The sequence below is a fragment of the Aristolochia californica genome, unplaced genomic scaffold (genome assembly GCF_029961685.1).
Source record: "Aristolochia californica isolate CCGP_79_NKW_82.1479 unplaced genomic scaffold, dmAriCali1.0.hap1 SCAF_4, whole genome shotgun sequence".
NCBI lineage: Eukaryota > Viridiplantae > Streptophyta > Magnoliopsida > Piperales > Aristolochiaceae > Aristolochia > Aristolochia californica.
The window spans coordinates 42821726-42836642 of NW_027182103.1; the positions used below are offsets into that span (position 1 = coordinate 42821726).

General features: G+C 39.4%; 1 protein-coding gene across 2 annotated transcripts in view; it reads right to left on the bottom strand.

Annotated features, from left to right (window-relative positions):
• Positions 1–14917, bottom strand: part of LOC137962919 (E4 SUMO-protein ligase PIAL2) — a 31442-nt gene that overhangs the window by 6025 nt on the left and 10500 nt on the right. For both annotated transcript variants that reach the window (XM_068810053.1, XM_068810051.1), the window contains exons 7-11: positions 14762–14833; positions 5977–6044; positions 5820–5868; positions 5638–5722; positions 5430–5546 (exon numbers count right to left, since the gene is read on the bottom strand). In XM_068810053.1, coding sequence (XP_068666154.1) covers positions 5430–5546; positions 5638–5722; positions 5820–5868; positions 5977–6044; positions 14762–14833 — 391 coding nt within the window. The remainder of the gene's footprint in view (positions 1–5429; positions 5547–5637; positions 5723–5819; positions 5869–5976; positions 6045–14761; positions 14834–14917) is intronic.

The window sequence follows — 14917 nt, forward strand, 5'->3', positions numbered from 1 at the left end:
GGCCCACGGCAGCTCGAATTCCACATGAGCGCTTTTGAGTCCAGTCCTTCCGTCGCCATAGTTGGGGTGACCGGCACCATTGGTCGCCACCTCAGAGACCGGTGAAGAGAGAAACACGCACAGATAGAGAGGAAGAATTCTTGCCAACGCTTGTATCTTGCTGCTCTGTCAGTAGTCTCTGCTGCAGCTAGAAGTATTTTTTTGTTGCGCCGGAAAAGACAACTTCTCACGGAAAAGGAAGTCTCACTGGTCACCACGACAATACGTCTCTGCTCTCTCTGGTTTTCCGCTCTGTTCGGAACCGGAAAAGACGATTCTGTTGTAAGACTGCCGAGTCAAGTTTCTACTTCGTGAGAAAGACGTCTCGTTGTTCAGCACCGTGAAGAAGACGAAGGCATTCCGAGAGTCCTTCGGCACCATGAGTTTCTGGACTGTTTCCGCCGAGAGACCTTCGGTGTTGTGAAAGAAAAAAAAAAATTGTTTGATTGCCGCAGGACAACTCTGATGTCCCGAGCTTTTCGGCGTCATGGGGAAGGAGACGTTTTCCCGATTCTTACTATTGCCAATGATATTGGGAAAGAGTCCAGAATGCGAAAACAAATTTCAAACTGCCAAGTCCTTTGGCCGCGTGAAGAAGATGACACTATTGAAATATTTACGTTTCCTAACTTAGAAAAGTTATTAAATCCGGGTCACCCGCCTGTTCTGACCCAGACCCGGACCGGCCCGAGTTCACCCAGCGACGGTTCTGCTGAGTCAACTCGGTCCGGGTCAATCCGATTCAGGCCACTTATTTTCTGCCTCAGTATACGTGTTTGGACCAAAGCTTATACATATTTCTGCAGTGACTCGGATATATTGGTCTACTATTTGACTCGGCGCGACTCGGTAAATTTTTCTCTGGCTAAATTATTATTTTGAAAAATTGACAGATTATTCCTTGGTCAACATATTATTTGGTACAGATATGTGCATTAGATTATTTCATGGGACAATTTTACAAGGATTATTTTGGTTCGTGTTATATGGGCCCAAACCCATTACAACTGCTACTATTATGTCTCATTGGATGAGACATTATTGTTGAAGAAGAGGTGACCTTAGTATATGTTACATCACCGTGACGGAGGAGCTTATTACTCCATCCACTACCTGTAAGGACATCTATGTTATTTCACCGTGATGGAAGAGTTTATTACTAACTCTATGTTATACCCCCATGAATTGGCATTTATTACTCCTACCACTTGAGAGTTATAGTCCTGTGGAGGGACATAGTGATGGAAGTGTTTTTTTATTACACTTCCGAACAACGTATAGACCCACTACCTACATTAATAAATGTGGCACTACCTATAGAAGATAGGAATGTACCGAACATCCAGCATGAGTTATTTGACTGGATTAAAGAGCAATGTCATACCACTTGAAGTAATTTTACTCTCACTTTTCTTATGCCAGTTGGGCCTCATGAACGAGAGCACCAGCGTGAGGGGGAGTGTTGGAAGATGTGCCACATTATACAAAACAAGATTTTATACATCATTTGCAGCAAGCTAGGAGCTCATGATATTCTCTCACCCCCATTATACAAAACAATATTTTATACATCATTTGCAACAAGTTGGGAGTTCATGTTGTTCTCTCACCTCCAGCTTGAGGGGGGAGTGTTGGAAGATAGGGCCCAAGCCCACACGACCAAGGAAGGCCCACATATCTAAGTGTGTTAGAAGATGGGCTCAAGCCCATAAGACCAAGGAAGACCCATGCATCCAAGAGATATAGAAGACGGGCTCAAGGCCCACAGATCAAGGAGAAGGCCCATAGGTCCGCATACAAAGATGGCAGAATGGTAAATAAAGAGTCATCTCATAGAGATGGCATTGATATAATTAGGTTGAAGTTCCAGGGTTAAAACCCTAAACCATAAGTTCAGGGGTATTATTGTAATACAATAGTTTGATTAATCTATAAATTGAGCTTTAGGGGAAGGGTTAGGATTATCAAGTCCATAACCCTTCTTCCTCCAGTTTTCTCCCAATGGGTCTCTCTCTCCCTTTTTCTCCATGAACTAAATTCATGGAGTCCTGAAAATCAACACTAATTATATAAAAAAGTTACTTCTATCTATATGTTACCCCTCGTAGTTTAGATGTCTTTATTACTGGATTCAGTTTGGTACTCTCTTATTAAAATCTATGTTATAATTATTTAGTTATGAAGTGTTAAGGCTCTTCTCAGCCTCTTCGATCTCTACTCGGGTCAGAAAATTAATTGGCAGAAAACAACCCACATGGGCTACTCCATTGATGCCTCTGAACTTGCCTCCATGCCCACCTATTTTGGCTGCTCACTTGACTCCATGCCCACCAATCTTGGCTGCTCACTTGACTCCATACCTAGCACCTACTTGGACCTGCCTCTTATTGACCGTCGTGACAAAAGAATCTTTGAGCCCTTGTGATTGAGAAGATGGAATTCAGGTTGGCATATTGGTGTGGTAAGCTTCTGTCCAAGGTTGCAAGCTTGTGCTGCTCCACTCTTGCCTTGCAGGGATTCTGAGTTACTTCCTCTCTCTCATCCCTTGCCCTGCCTCAGTCTGCAAACGGATTGAGAGCCTCAAGCAGCGTTTTCTTTGGAGAGGACCTGGAGGCGAATTCAAGTACCACCAGTGCGCTGGGTCCATATGCAAATCAAAAACCATGGACGGTCTTGGCATTCAGATGACTTCTTATATGAATTCTGGCCTCTTACTCAAGTGGATTTGGAAATTCAACAAGTCATCTACATCCATTTGGCATCCCTTAGTTGCTGCTAAACTCAGGCGGAGTAACGGCTGGTGGACTTCTGGTGGCCAGCATCTCTCGCCTCTTTGGAGATCCATCTACCTCCTCTTACCTATATTTGCTGCTGCCACACGTGACTTTGTTGGCAATGGGCAGATGACAAAGTTCTAGTTCGATTTGTGGATTGGAGACAACCACTTAACCTCTTCTTTTCCCTCACTTCTCGTTATTACCCCACAGCTCTGTGACAATACCTAACGCCTGGAGCCGAAACAACTGTTGGGACTTCCATACAGACTTAATGACACCGAAGGTACTACCGTTTTCTCTCTTGGAAGACAGCTCTTTCAAGACCGGTGCTCATGTGCGCGACAAGATGATCTGCCTCCCGAACACCAGTGAGGTGTTTTCTGTCACCTCGGCCTACCATCACTTTAAGTGGTGGAACACTGGCCCCACCCCTGTTAACATTGCTATTGCTTCGAAGCTTTTCGTGGAGCCAAAAGTGAAGTTCTTCCTATGGACAACTTGCCTAAACAAAATCCTCATTGTCGACAATCTTCATTGATGGGGTAACATTACTCATGTTCTCTGCCCTTCTAGAGCACCACCGAAGAAAGCATTAACCACCTGCTTTTCCACTACCCCTTTGCTTGGAAAGTCTGGTCCCACATCTTCAGCAAGATTAGAATTCAGTTTTGTGCACCCAAGGACCTCACCTCTGCCTGACTCTTTGTGCTTGGAATCAGTATTCGGAAATTGGGCAAAGACCTCTCTTGCTGCCTTGCATGCACCCCTTGGTGCTTTTGGCAATGAAAGAAACAACCACCGCTTCAATTGCAAATTCAGAAAAGAGAGAAAAGTCTTTGACTCAATCGTTGGCCATGTTTCCTCCTGACTCCACAACAGGAAGGTACTCTACAATGTCATTAACTCTTCCCTCTGCTTCAATTGGCGCACCGTGGCCCACATATCGTGAGAATAAAAGGTTTTAATTGACACTGTCAAAGGCCTTTTCAAGGTCTAGCTTGATAATGACTAGAGGTTTCCCTCCCACTTTAAATATATCAACAAGTTCATGAACTGTCATGACAGAATATAGGATGTTCCTTCCTTGATGAAGGCACTTTGCTTGCTGTGAATGACGGCTATCTTTTCACAAGAAGCTATCTACCACTCTCTTACTAACTCTTTCTTCTCTCCTTTGTACTCCATGATATTCAACTTCTGTACTTCTCCCTTAGTCATTAGAAATGTCTTAGATAGGTTTGTATACTGTTTTTTATTATGTTAGTAGTAGTCTGCAATATGTAATAAGGTAAAAGGGTATTATAGTCTTTTTGTACTCCTTTTACTTAGAAGTTGTTGGAATATGGGCCCGAGCCCACATGAACAAGGAAGACCCACACATCCAAGTGTATTAGAAGATGGGTTCAAGCCCATAAGACCAAGGAAGACCCACACATCCAAGAGATGCGGAAGATAGGCTCAAGGCCCATAGATCAAGGGGAAGGCCCATAGGCCGACATAGTGATGGTAGGATGGTAAATAAAGAGTCATCTTAGGTTAAGTTTCAGGGGCATAAATGTAATATTATAGGATTACTAATCTATAAATTGAGCATCAGGGGAAGGGTTAGGACATAAATCCATAACCTCTTCTTCCTCCTATTTTTCTCCCATGGGTGTCTCTCCCTTTTCTCCATGAGCTAAATCCATAGTCCTGACAATCAACAGAAGTAATACAAGCAGGTTACGGGTCGATTTTTTACCTCTAACTGGGGGGCTATCTCTCTGCTGTATGAGAGCATTCTCCTCTCCAGGTCTAACTGGGGGCTATCTCTCTACTGTATGGAAAAAAAGACCTAGCTGCATCTGGAGATCTAACTTGAACCTTGAAATATCCTCAGCCAGACAATCTTGGATTAATCTTAATTCTTTTATATTTTTGGAACTCCCGAAGAGAGAGTGCCCTGAGACAAAGTTAAGTTGACATTCAAAGTGTCAAATATCTACCAAAAGAATAATAATAAACACTAAAGCTCCCACAAAGAGGACACACTCTTTCTGGTCTGGAACAGCAAATCTCCTTGTTCAACTACCACAGCCGTAAGAGTCAAGGTACAATATCATTTCAGTGATGATAAATTCTACGTACAGGCAGACAAAGGACAGAACTACTGATGAAAATTGCCAAAATGACATTTTAGTTCTGAAGTACAACATAATAAGATGGCTTGAATAGGCTTTCCTCATCTTATTAGAGGTAAGATGGGAATTACAGCATTGACTATTAACATACCCGTTCCCATATTAACAAATCCTGTGTGCATTGAAGAAATCAACAACCTTACTCTAAAATCACAAGGTCAGCAAATGTAACCTTTACTATTAGCTTACCGATTTTGTAATAAAAGATCTAGGGTGAATTAGAGAAATCAACAACCTCATTGTAAAATCAGATAGTGAGAGGTATGTGACTACTAATGGCAAAGATCATACAGTAAAATGCTCTGCGAGAGACCAACCAGCAAGGATTTACAAACACAAAATCATGCAGACATTGTGATCAGGAGCCAAGTTCTAAAGGTCGATCAGCTTTTCCATTCACAACCATCAGGGCAAGTCCTAATTACTTGGTTACCTGACGGAAGTGCTGTTGCTGCGGATGCCCGTTGGACATAATCTGGAAGCTCAATTCTGGCAGCATCTGATTTTGGAACTGTCATACTCATATATGCAATGGCTATAATGTAATTACCTGAAGAAATTTTGTAGACATCACATATTCCTCAAAAAAAAATATATATATATAACATAGCACAACATAAATCTCATAGTATTCTAAGTACCATTAAAATTTCCTATGGCCTGGATCAGATTTGTTCCAAATACAAGCATTGAAGTCACATCTGTTGGAAACTGTGGTCCACTGTCCTAATCAAGTAAAAAAAGTAAGCAACAAAAAAAGGATAAAATTGCTGCAGATGCATTCTTTAGAACCAAACCAGTGTTGATGTAAAATAGATACTACCATGGATGCACTATTCCTCTTCTCCACTCCTTTTCCATTTATCACGAAACTGCAAAATCAACAGCAAGACACAATTTGGAGTGAACTTTTCCCTGAGGTGAATATTTCTTTTTAGACTGAACTTAATACAGGAGCTATGGAAACGGACAGTGCTTACTTCACTTCTGGAGGACTTATAATACAAGAGGATGTCTCAATACTTTCTGTTTGAGCAATAAACAATCTCTGCATGAAAAAGAACATGTTACTAGGCTTACACAAACTTCTACTACTGGAAATCCTTATGCCAAAATTGCTTGCTTTATGTAACTTCTATGCTTGCTTCATTTGAGGAAATACAGTCCAAAAGATAAACATGTGTACGCAACATTGATTCTAAGTATAGTTCCTTCAGCAAGTTCATTTTACAAGAAGCAAGGTAGCTTTAATAATCTGAGTAGATCTCACAGAAAGTAAATGAATAAATCTTGTAAAGATAACCAGGGAACTTCTTTTTGAAATAGAATAATCATGACATTTAAGTTATCAAAAATAAAAAAAACAAAAATAGAAACCATAGTAATGGGGAAACCAATACCGTTTGATAGCCAAAAAAACACGGACTGCTAAGCCATACAAGATTAGAATAGATGCACCAGGATAGATAACATATAAAATCAGGAGCAAAAACAGACCAAAGACGAAAGCCATGAAGTGCACATCAACCAAAACAGAAGCAGCTGGGGGAATGCTTATATACGTACAAAAATGTAATTTACGTGAGGAAAAAGACAATGAGTTTAGGCAAGAATAATAAAATGAGTTCTACTCCATTTGCCAGGTTCATTCTAATAATTGAGTTCCTTGTAAGGTAAAAAATCCAGTTGTGTTTCAGTACTTATGATGACCTTTATCATGTGACTAGGATCTCTCTTCAAAGATAGATCTAAGTTCTTAATGTATTTAAAAATTTTTATACTAAAATAAAAGTGTGATTTGGCTTCAATATTCGTGTTTTGAGATCTGATAATGCATTGAATTATACGACCACAACACTTGATGACTTTGTTGTGGACTCAATAGCACACCGAATCACACAACGAAGAAGACAACAACAACTCACTCAATAGGATTTAATTCTTATATTTCTTTGAGTAGGATTTATTTCTAATATTGTTTTAAGTAGGATTTATTTCTTATATTGTTTTAAGTAGGAGTTATTTCTAATTACTTTTTATGTAAGGGCATTATGGGGAATTATTGTAACCCTAACCCTAAAACTCCCTATTTAAGGGATAGGTATGAATGAAATAGGTAAGCTTTGAGATTTTAGAATAACCTAGTCTAAATAGGTTGGGATCACCTCTTGATCCCGAGTTTAGGGTTTACTCCAAAAATCCAACCTATCATTCACCCTCCATTGCCATCCATCTTCACCCAAATTCATCCACCATCATCACTACTAAGAAAAGGAGCTTCCTGCCCCTTTTCCGAGCCCAAAGAGGAGGTCTATCCTCTTTCTAGGCAGCAGCAGCAAGAGAGGCCCAATTCCTCCCTGACCAAGCAGCAAAGTGAGGATTTTTATCCTCAAATCTTGAGCAATTCCTGGTGCAACGTGGGAGCTGATCATAGCATCAAAGAAGAGGTATTAATCTATCCCAAACTCGTGTTTCAAGTTATTTAAGAAAGAAGGATTGCATTCTTAGCTAGAGCAGCAACAAAGAGGGCCAAACCCTCTTTGCCGTGACCTAGAAAAGAGAGCACCTTGCTCTAGCAAGGTCAGCATTGCTGTGGGGTCTTCTACCTAGCACAACAACTCGGTAGGACCCTCAAAAGAGGATCTTTCCTCCTGGCCAAGCATTGGTTAAGGAGAAATACTCATACACAGACCTTTGACGTGAAGTGAGTAAATTCTGAGTGCTGGATTCACAAATCCCACGCCGTGTTACTCGATCCATGACTCGGGACCGTAACAGACTTCTGCTCTTCAAATGAAATACTACATCAAGGTTTGTGTGCTATACTCCACAAAACAATGAACTGGTCGATTATAAATATAGACACGTGCTTAAAGTTTCTAGAGCACTTTTATTTCAAGTAGAAGTCCCAAAAAGCTGTTTGAGTGTGGTATTTGTTAGAAGGCATATTTCAGTTCTGGGTTGTTCTGTAATATTGTAATCAAGGTGGCCCAGATTAGTAGTTTAAAGTTGGTGTGGTTGAAATTGTAAATTCAGGATGCTTTTAAGTCGTCTTTTTACTCATTTGTGTATAAGTCATCTTATGAGGGGCACTTTTGTTAAGATGTAAAATTACTTAAGTGAGATTAATAAAAGAGGATAGGGGTCAACTTTTCTCCCTATTGAGTAGGCTGCACCTCATAGACCTTTTTGCTCCCCACTTCTTATTTCTTCTCCACTCTCTTCCATCAATCTACTTTACACAGTATCAAAGCAATCCAATCCATAAATCAAACTTAAGTAGAGTTTTTTTTTTCTTCCTGAAGTCTGCAATCTCCCTTCATGATTGGATTTCTCAATTGCTTTTACTGCTAGAATTTAAAGGTTAGTTCTTTATCCTTTTTTGTGCCTTAACCTAAAGGTTAATGGCTTGTGCCGCTATCTATAGCCGTTATTATATGTCTTTGTCATCCTATAAGGTCCAAATGAAGTCATGAAGAGCAATCTGGAGTTCTTGTGCCTATGTCACCCAAGTTTGGGACACATGTTTGTCTATGCAGACATAATTGGGCTTATATTTGGTGTTGTTTCTTAATCAATTACTGCAATTGTTATTACTAGAGGATTGTCGAGTATCACATATGGATGGAAGAACCTTTCTCTTTTGATCAGATGAATGGTGTAGCCCCCGATCGCTCTCAGAGGACTTCTCGGGGCTGCGTAGGGTGGCTAGCGACCTCTCTTGCTCTGTGGCTGATTCATGGAGTGAGCAGTTGTGGAGTCTCCAGTTCTGTTGGATTTTTGTGGCAAGTCTGGATGAAGATTTTTCAGAAGATTGGGCTCCAAGTGGGGATACATCAGGACCTTTTTGGCACCTTTGAGATGGTTTGAGGGATTCACCTTCCTCGGCTGGGCAAGTTAATACTTTCGGCCTGTCTTGCGCATGTTCCATGGTGCATTTGGCTCAAGCAGAACAACCGGAGATTCAACTCCAAAGCTAGCACCCCAAACAACATGGTTTCTCATGCCGTTGGCCTCATCTCGAGTTGGCTTCATACAAGGAAGGATTTTGCCACTCTATCGAGTGTTTTCCATCGGGAAAATTGGAATCTGATTACCCATATGTTTGGCCCCTGCAAAACTCTGAATATGGCCATCTGGGATCCTCCCCCTTGCGACTGCATTAAGCTGAATTTTGATGGTGGTGCTATTAGTTGTCCTGGGCTGGCTGGAGTAGGCGGTGTGTTCAGAGGTCACAATGGAGACCCTATCCTTTCTTATGTTGGTCCGGTGGGCATTGCCGATTCTAATAATACTGAAGTTGGTGTTCTGTTGTTCGACCTCCAAATCTTAAAGGATCGTTTCCATGGCAAGTTAATCATTGAAGGTGACTCGAAGACTGTTATTAGTTGGTGTTCCAAAGATAGCTCCCCCCCTTGGCGCCACTGGCCCATCACTGATAGTATTGCTGACATTGTATCTTCTACTCATTGTAATTGAAATCTCATTCCTAGATTAGCCAACTCTTTGGCTGATAAATTGGCAAAATTTGGAACTTCCCAACAATCTCTCATTGTTTGGGAAGGCTTCCCTCCTTTGTAAATTGCTCTTTTGAGCTTTGTCTTAATAAAAATCAGCATCATTTCAAAAAAAAATATGGGTTTTCAAAAAAATAAGTGAATTTTGTGAAATGTGAGGCCTACAAGTGTTTGTGCACACTATTTTTGGGTTTACCACTCCCATTACATCCTTGTGTTAAACGGGTCACAAGTTGTTAAGAAGTTAAATGGTTCAAATTATTGAGATTACTTTAGTTGAGTTCAATGGGTCAAAGTCTCTGAATTTGTCACAAGTTGTTGAGAAGTTCTTTATCGCAAAGAGAAAAGCAAAGTATACAAGAGGATCCCCTCCTAATCAAATAACTAAAGATTGGGAAGCAAAAGACCATCAAGTTCAAACTTGGGTGTTGAATCCAATGCAGCCCCATATCGGTAATCAAGTAATCAATTGTGACATTGCTAAGGACATGTGGAAGACTCTCGAGTCTATTTTTAATCAAAAAGCAAATTGAATTGTATGTAAAGTTCTTTAGTATGAGCAAGCGTGAAAAGACTTTACAAAGTTACATAAAAATGTGTGACGTGTTGCCAAAATAGCAGTGCTTCATCCCATTACCACAGTCCTTATTCAAGTGGCTCGATTTCTGCATGGATTAAGACCCAAATATGAGGCCCTACAAACACAAATGTTAGCAGATGATGTCATTCCAACACTAAAGAAAGCTTATAAAAAGTGATTAGAAGTGGAAGAGCAGTTATATCTAAAGCTAGCAGGGACTCTAAGACTTCAGATGTTGCTGCTCTTAACCTATCCTTTACTTCCCAATCGATTTGAGACATCTAAGGGAGAGGGGAAGGTCGAGGCTCGGATCGTGATGGAGGAGGAGGCAGCAGTCATGGGAACAAAAAGTGTATACATTGTGAATGTCCAATCATAATTCTGAAAAATGTTAGGACAAATATGGAAAACTGGCCTGGCCAAATTTCACTATATTTGATGGTAGTGGAAGTGCATAGGGATCTACCAATAGCTCACAAGATGAATTTCAACAACTTTCTTTATCAATTGGACCGATTCACAACTGCTCCTACTTCTATTCCTAATGTGCCCAACACTTCATCCTTAGCAAATGTCACTCTAACTACACTAAGTACATGGCACTCCATGTATCTTCTTAGACCTCATGGGTTATTGATTTTGGGGCATCGACCTATATGACAGGTATGCCCTCCTTGTTCACTGCTTTATCTCCTTCCTCATTTTTAAGTCTTTGCAAATTAACAGATTGGTCTTGATCATCTGTCACAAGTGAAGGAGTTAAACCCAATACACATTTTTCATTGTCTGTCTTGTATGTTCCAAAATTTCCAATCAATTTACTATTAGCAAGCCAACTCACGTCTAAGTTGTTTTGTTACATTTTTCCTTCTAATTGTATGTTTAAGGATTTGCAAACAGGGAGAGTGATTAGTTTTGGACATGAGAGCTGGATGTCATTCAAAAAATCAACAAAAAACACTTAGGAATGCTGCTGTGACACCTTACTAGCGGCATCTATGGCTGTGATATCTATATCCTTGGAAGTTATGTCAATTTCTTCCTACCTTACCTTCAGATACTTTTCAATGTTGATCATGTTAACTTGGGAGCACCATAAGAATTCTTTTTTCCAATTAGTAGCAACCAGAGTCAAATTCCGTTTGAATTAGTATATTCAGATGTTTAGGATCCTTGTAAGACTTCCAACTTCTTTGCTTTCCAGTATTTTTTAACATTTATAGACGATTGTAGTAGTCACTTAGGTGTATCTCTTTAGGAAAAAAACTGAAGTTTTCGATGATTTGTCAAATATTTCAATGAAATAAAAACTTAATTTGGTTCCATTCATTTCCTTCGTTCAAATAATGGTCTTGATTTCATAAACCAAAAGTTAACATTTTTTGGTGCTTCTCATGGGATCATCCATCAATAGTCATGGGCATATACCCCAAACAAAATGTGGTTGTAGAATGCAAAAATCAACATTTGATGGAAGTGGCACGTACACTTTTGTTCCAGATGAGTGGCCTAAAATTGTATTGGGGAGATGTCATTCTCACATCATGTTTCTTGATTAACAAAATGTCATCTTCTATTTTGGGAGGAATTCTGCAAGTGCTTGAGTCTAAAATTTCCTTGTTCAATGTCAAACCTTGGGTGCTTGATTCATTATGTTTTGTTCGTTTTGTTGGTCCACAAAAATGAAAAGTTGTCTCCTCCTGTTGTATAATGCATTTTCCTTAGTTATCTTTGTACTCAAAAAGGTCATAAATGTTATGATCCTACTAGTAAAAGAACTTATATTTCAGCAAATATGACATTTTTTTAAACTAGACCATTTTTCATTGCCTCATCTAAGTCTTCGTCCCATCGCAAAGGATCTTATAATATTTGAAGAGAGCTCCAGGCAAGGGGGCTATCTGTATACCTCATGATCACCTCAAGGGGGAAGAATACTCAGAAGCAGTTTATACTGGATCGAAACTCGACAAAATCCATCATAGGTTTATGTGAATTCATTGGAGGCAACCTCATTAGTTGGAAGAGTAAAAAGTAAAACGTAGTGGCTCGTTCGAGTGTAGAGGAAGAGTATCAATCAATGGCTCATTAACGTAAGTGAACTCATGTGGATTCAATCAGAGTTAAAGAAGTTAAAAACTTTTGAAGACCATATGGTGACTAGGTGTAACAATCAACCAACCATCAATTGCCAAGAATCTTGTTTTTCATGAGAAAATAAAACATATAGAAGATGATCTACACTTTAAAATCTCAAATAGATGGTTCATTTTACGAGACGAGACTGGAAATGAACTTAAGTGAGGTTTGCCCAGTTGACACGACTCGCACTGAAAATAATAACTAGACGAAAAGTTTGGAAAGACTGGAGTCAGTTTTGTTGCAGATGGATGACCTAACCGCTAGTGCCATTGTAGAGGAGAATTCGTGGTATGCAACGCCTGAATACTATTCTGCCGATGGTTCTCCAGGTAGTATAACACATCTCTCTCACGAGTAGAACCAATTGTTTTCCTCATCGCGAGATCTTGAAAAACCCAATGAGTAGGATAAAATGTGAGGGAACAACTCACAGACTTGGCTAGTTGACTAACCAACAACAAATGTAGAGAAAACTTGGGAACAAAAAGCTTTGACTCGAGTGACAAAAAGGAAGCAAGAGTAACATTGCCTACTCATTGAAGAGGAGAGGTAGAACCATCTGTAAGATTAACATATTGACACACAGACTCTTTTAAATCGAAAAACAATGACGACATACCTGACATATATCTAGAGGCTCCTGAGTCAAGAGCCCAGGATGATGACGAGTGAACATGATAAGCTACCATACCCGAGTCAACACTAGTAGAACTAAGGATTGGGATGGAAGCATGAGCTACAGATGTCGAGTTCGAAGCAACAAATATTTGGGCCATGCGTTGAGCAATCTGCTACTGTATTAATTATTGCATCTCATCTGGAGTAGCCGTTGTAACCAACATAGAAGAATCTAAACTCCCACTTCCACTATCAAGAGTTGTAGAACTAGCCCAAGCAGGCTTCCCAAACTTAACCCATCATCTGTCAGAATAATATTTATTTCCGCCACAATAAACACACTTCATTTCTAACTTACCATTGCCACGTCCTTTACCTCTGCTAGGGCCCTCACTACCTCGGCTTCTACCTCTACCTCAAGAGAAATTTGTAGGAGCTGATGTACTGTTGGAAGCATTAAGAGTAGTGACTTCCATTATCTTACTTCCTTTACCTGCTCCAAGTACAATAGTCTTCTCATCCCTCATAATCTGATTAAAAGTGGTAGAGAGAATAGGGATTTCATCCAAAGCTAACACTTGGGCTTTAATAACATTAATTCAGCACCTAAACCATCTAATTTTTTTTGCAACAAGCAGCTGATTTTGTTGTTTTCTCAACTCATTTTCATCCATAGTAAACACACTATAATATTTTGTAACAATTCGATTTCTTCTTTTCAACCCAAAAAATTTATATACAATTCATAAACTCAAAAGAGATTACTCTCCTGTGCATATAAAGATTCTAGAGATAGCCTCATAGTCTTTACTTTCTCACAGTTCATCGCCTGATTTCTAAGAGTAGAATCAATACTATTGACAATCCAGGTCATAACCTGATTGTCCTCTGCCTCTCAATCATCAACTAGAGACATTGGAGGATCATCTCAGATACTTCAACTTCTTTCAACCCTTAAGATACATTTTGACAGACAGCCCAATTAAGATAATTAGGCACTGTCAATTTTTCCGAAGTAATCATGATGGTATCATTTTCATCAAACCCAGAATTTAGTTTAGTCAGGATATAAATTTCTCCTGTCTCAGCCATAATACTGATATTGGATCATAAAATTGCCAATTTAAGCTTCTAGATAACTTCCAAATTTATCACCAAGGTGGGCCTCCCCACTCACAAAATTAAGGTTAGGGTACAAAAATAGGATATGTGCACTTTAACAATCTAATAACCAGCATTTCACAGCTATTTTAACCAATATCATGCAAAAGTGGTAGCAATTAGGGTTAACGTCATCAATTGGGTTGACGTCAATACTGTGTTGGCTGATACGGATCTCAAAAACCCAATTAGGGCAATCAAAGTGTAGAGAATCCTTCAATGGTGCATAAAGACCTAAGGTTATGGAAGAGAAAAGAAGAAAAAAGTTTAACTTTGATGAACCAGCATCAAAACCCTGTAGTATTTCTCCTTCCATTAGGTCATCCTCTTAAAAAATGGAAAGAATCTACAGTAGAATGCTTCTGACAACGATCTACTGCTTTGGTACCATGAAAAAATCCAAATTTGGGTGAAGGAAGAGAAGAAAATTGAGAGAAAAAAGGAGAAAGGAGAAGTAGAAATTTTTGAAGAGCCTGAAAGGCTTCATTGAGAATTGTGCACGAATTTCCAGACTTCATAAATGGGTGTTTTGAGTTACAAATTACAAAAATGCCCTTGCACACTTAATAAACCTTAATCTCCTTATATCTCACTAGCTACACATCCTATGCACATGAAAATTTAACCTCTATTATAATTTAACATGCAGAACAAGATTACATAAAGAAAATTAACAACTAAAATGGTAAAATGACGAAAATACCTCTGCATGTATTTTCTAACATAAACATTAGAATAGATGCTTACAATTCTTTCATTTGCATATGATGGAATACTCTTGGGAACATAAAAGTCAGCAACCAAAGCTCCATAGCCCACCTATAGAAAAACACACAAGTTTGTAAAAGTTTTAAAATATCCAAAATGAATTCAATTTCAAAAGATCTAGTTAGCATCTGAACT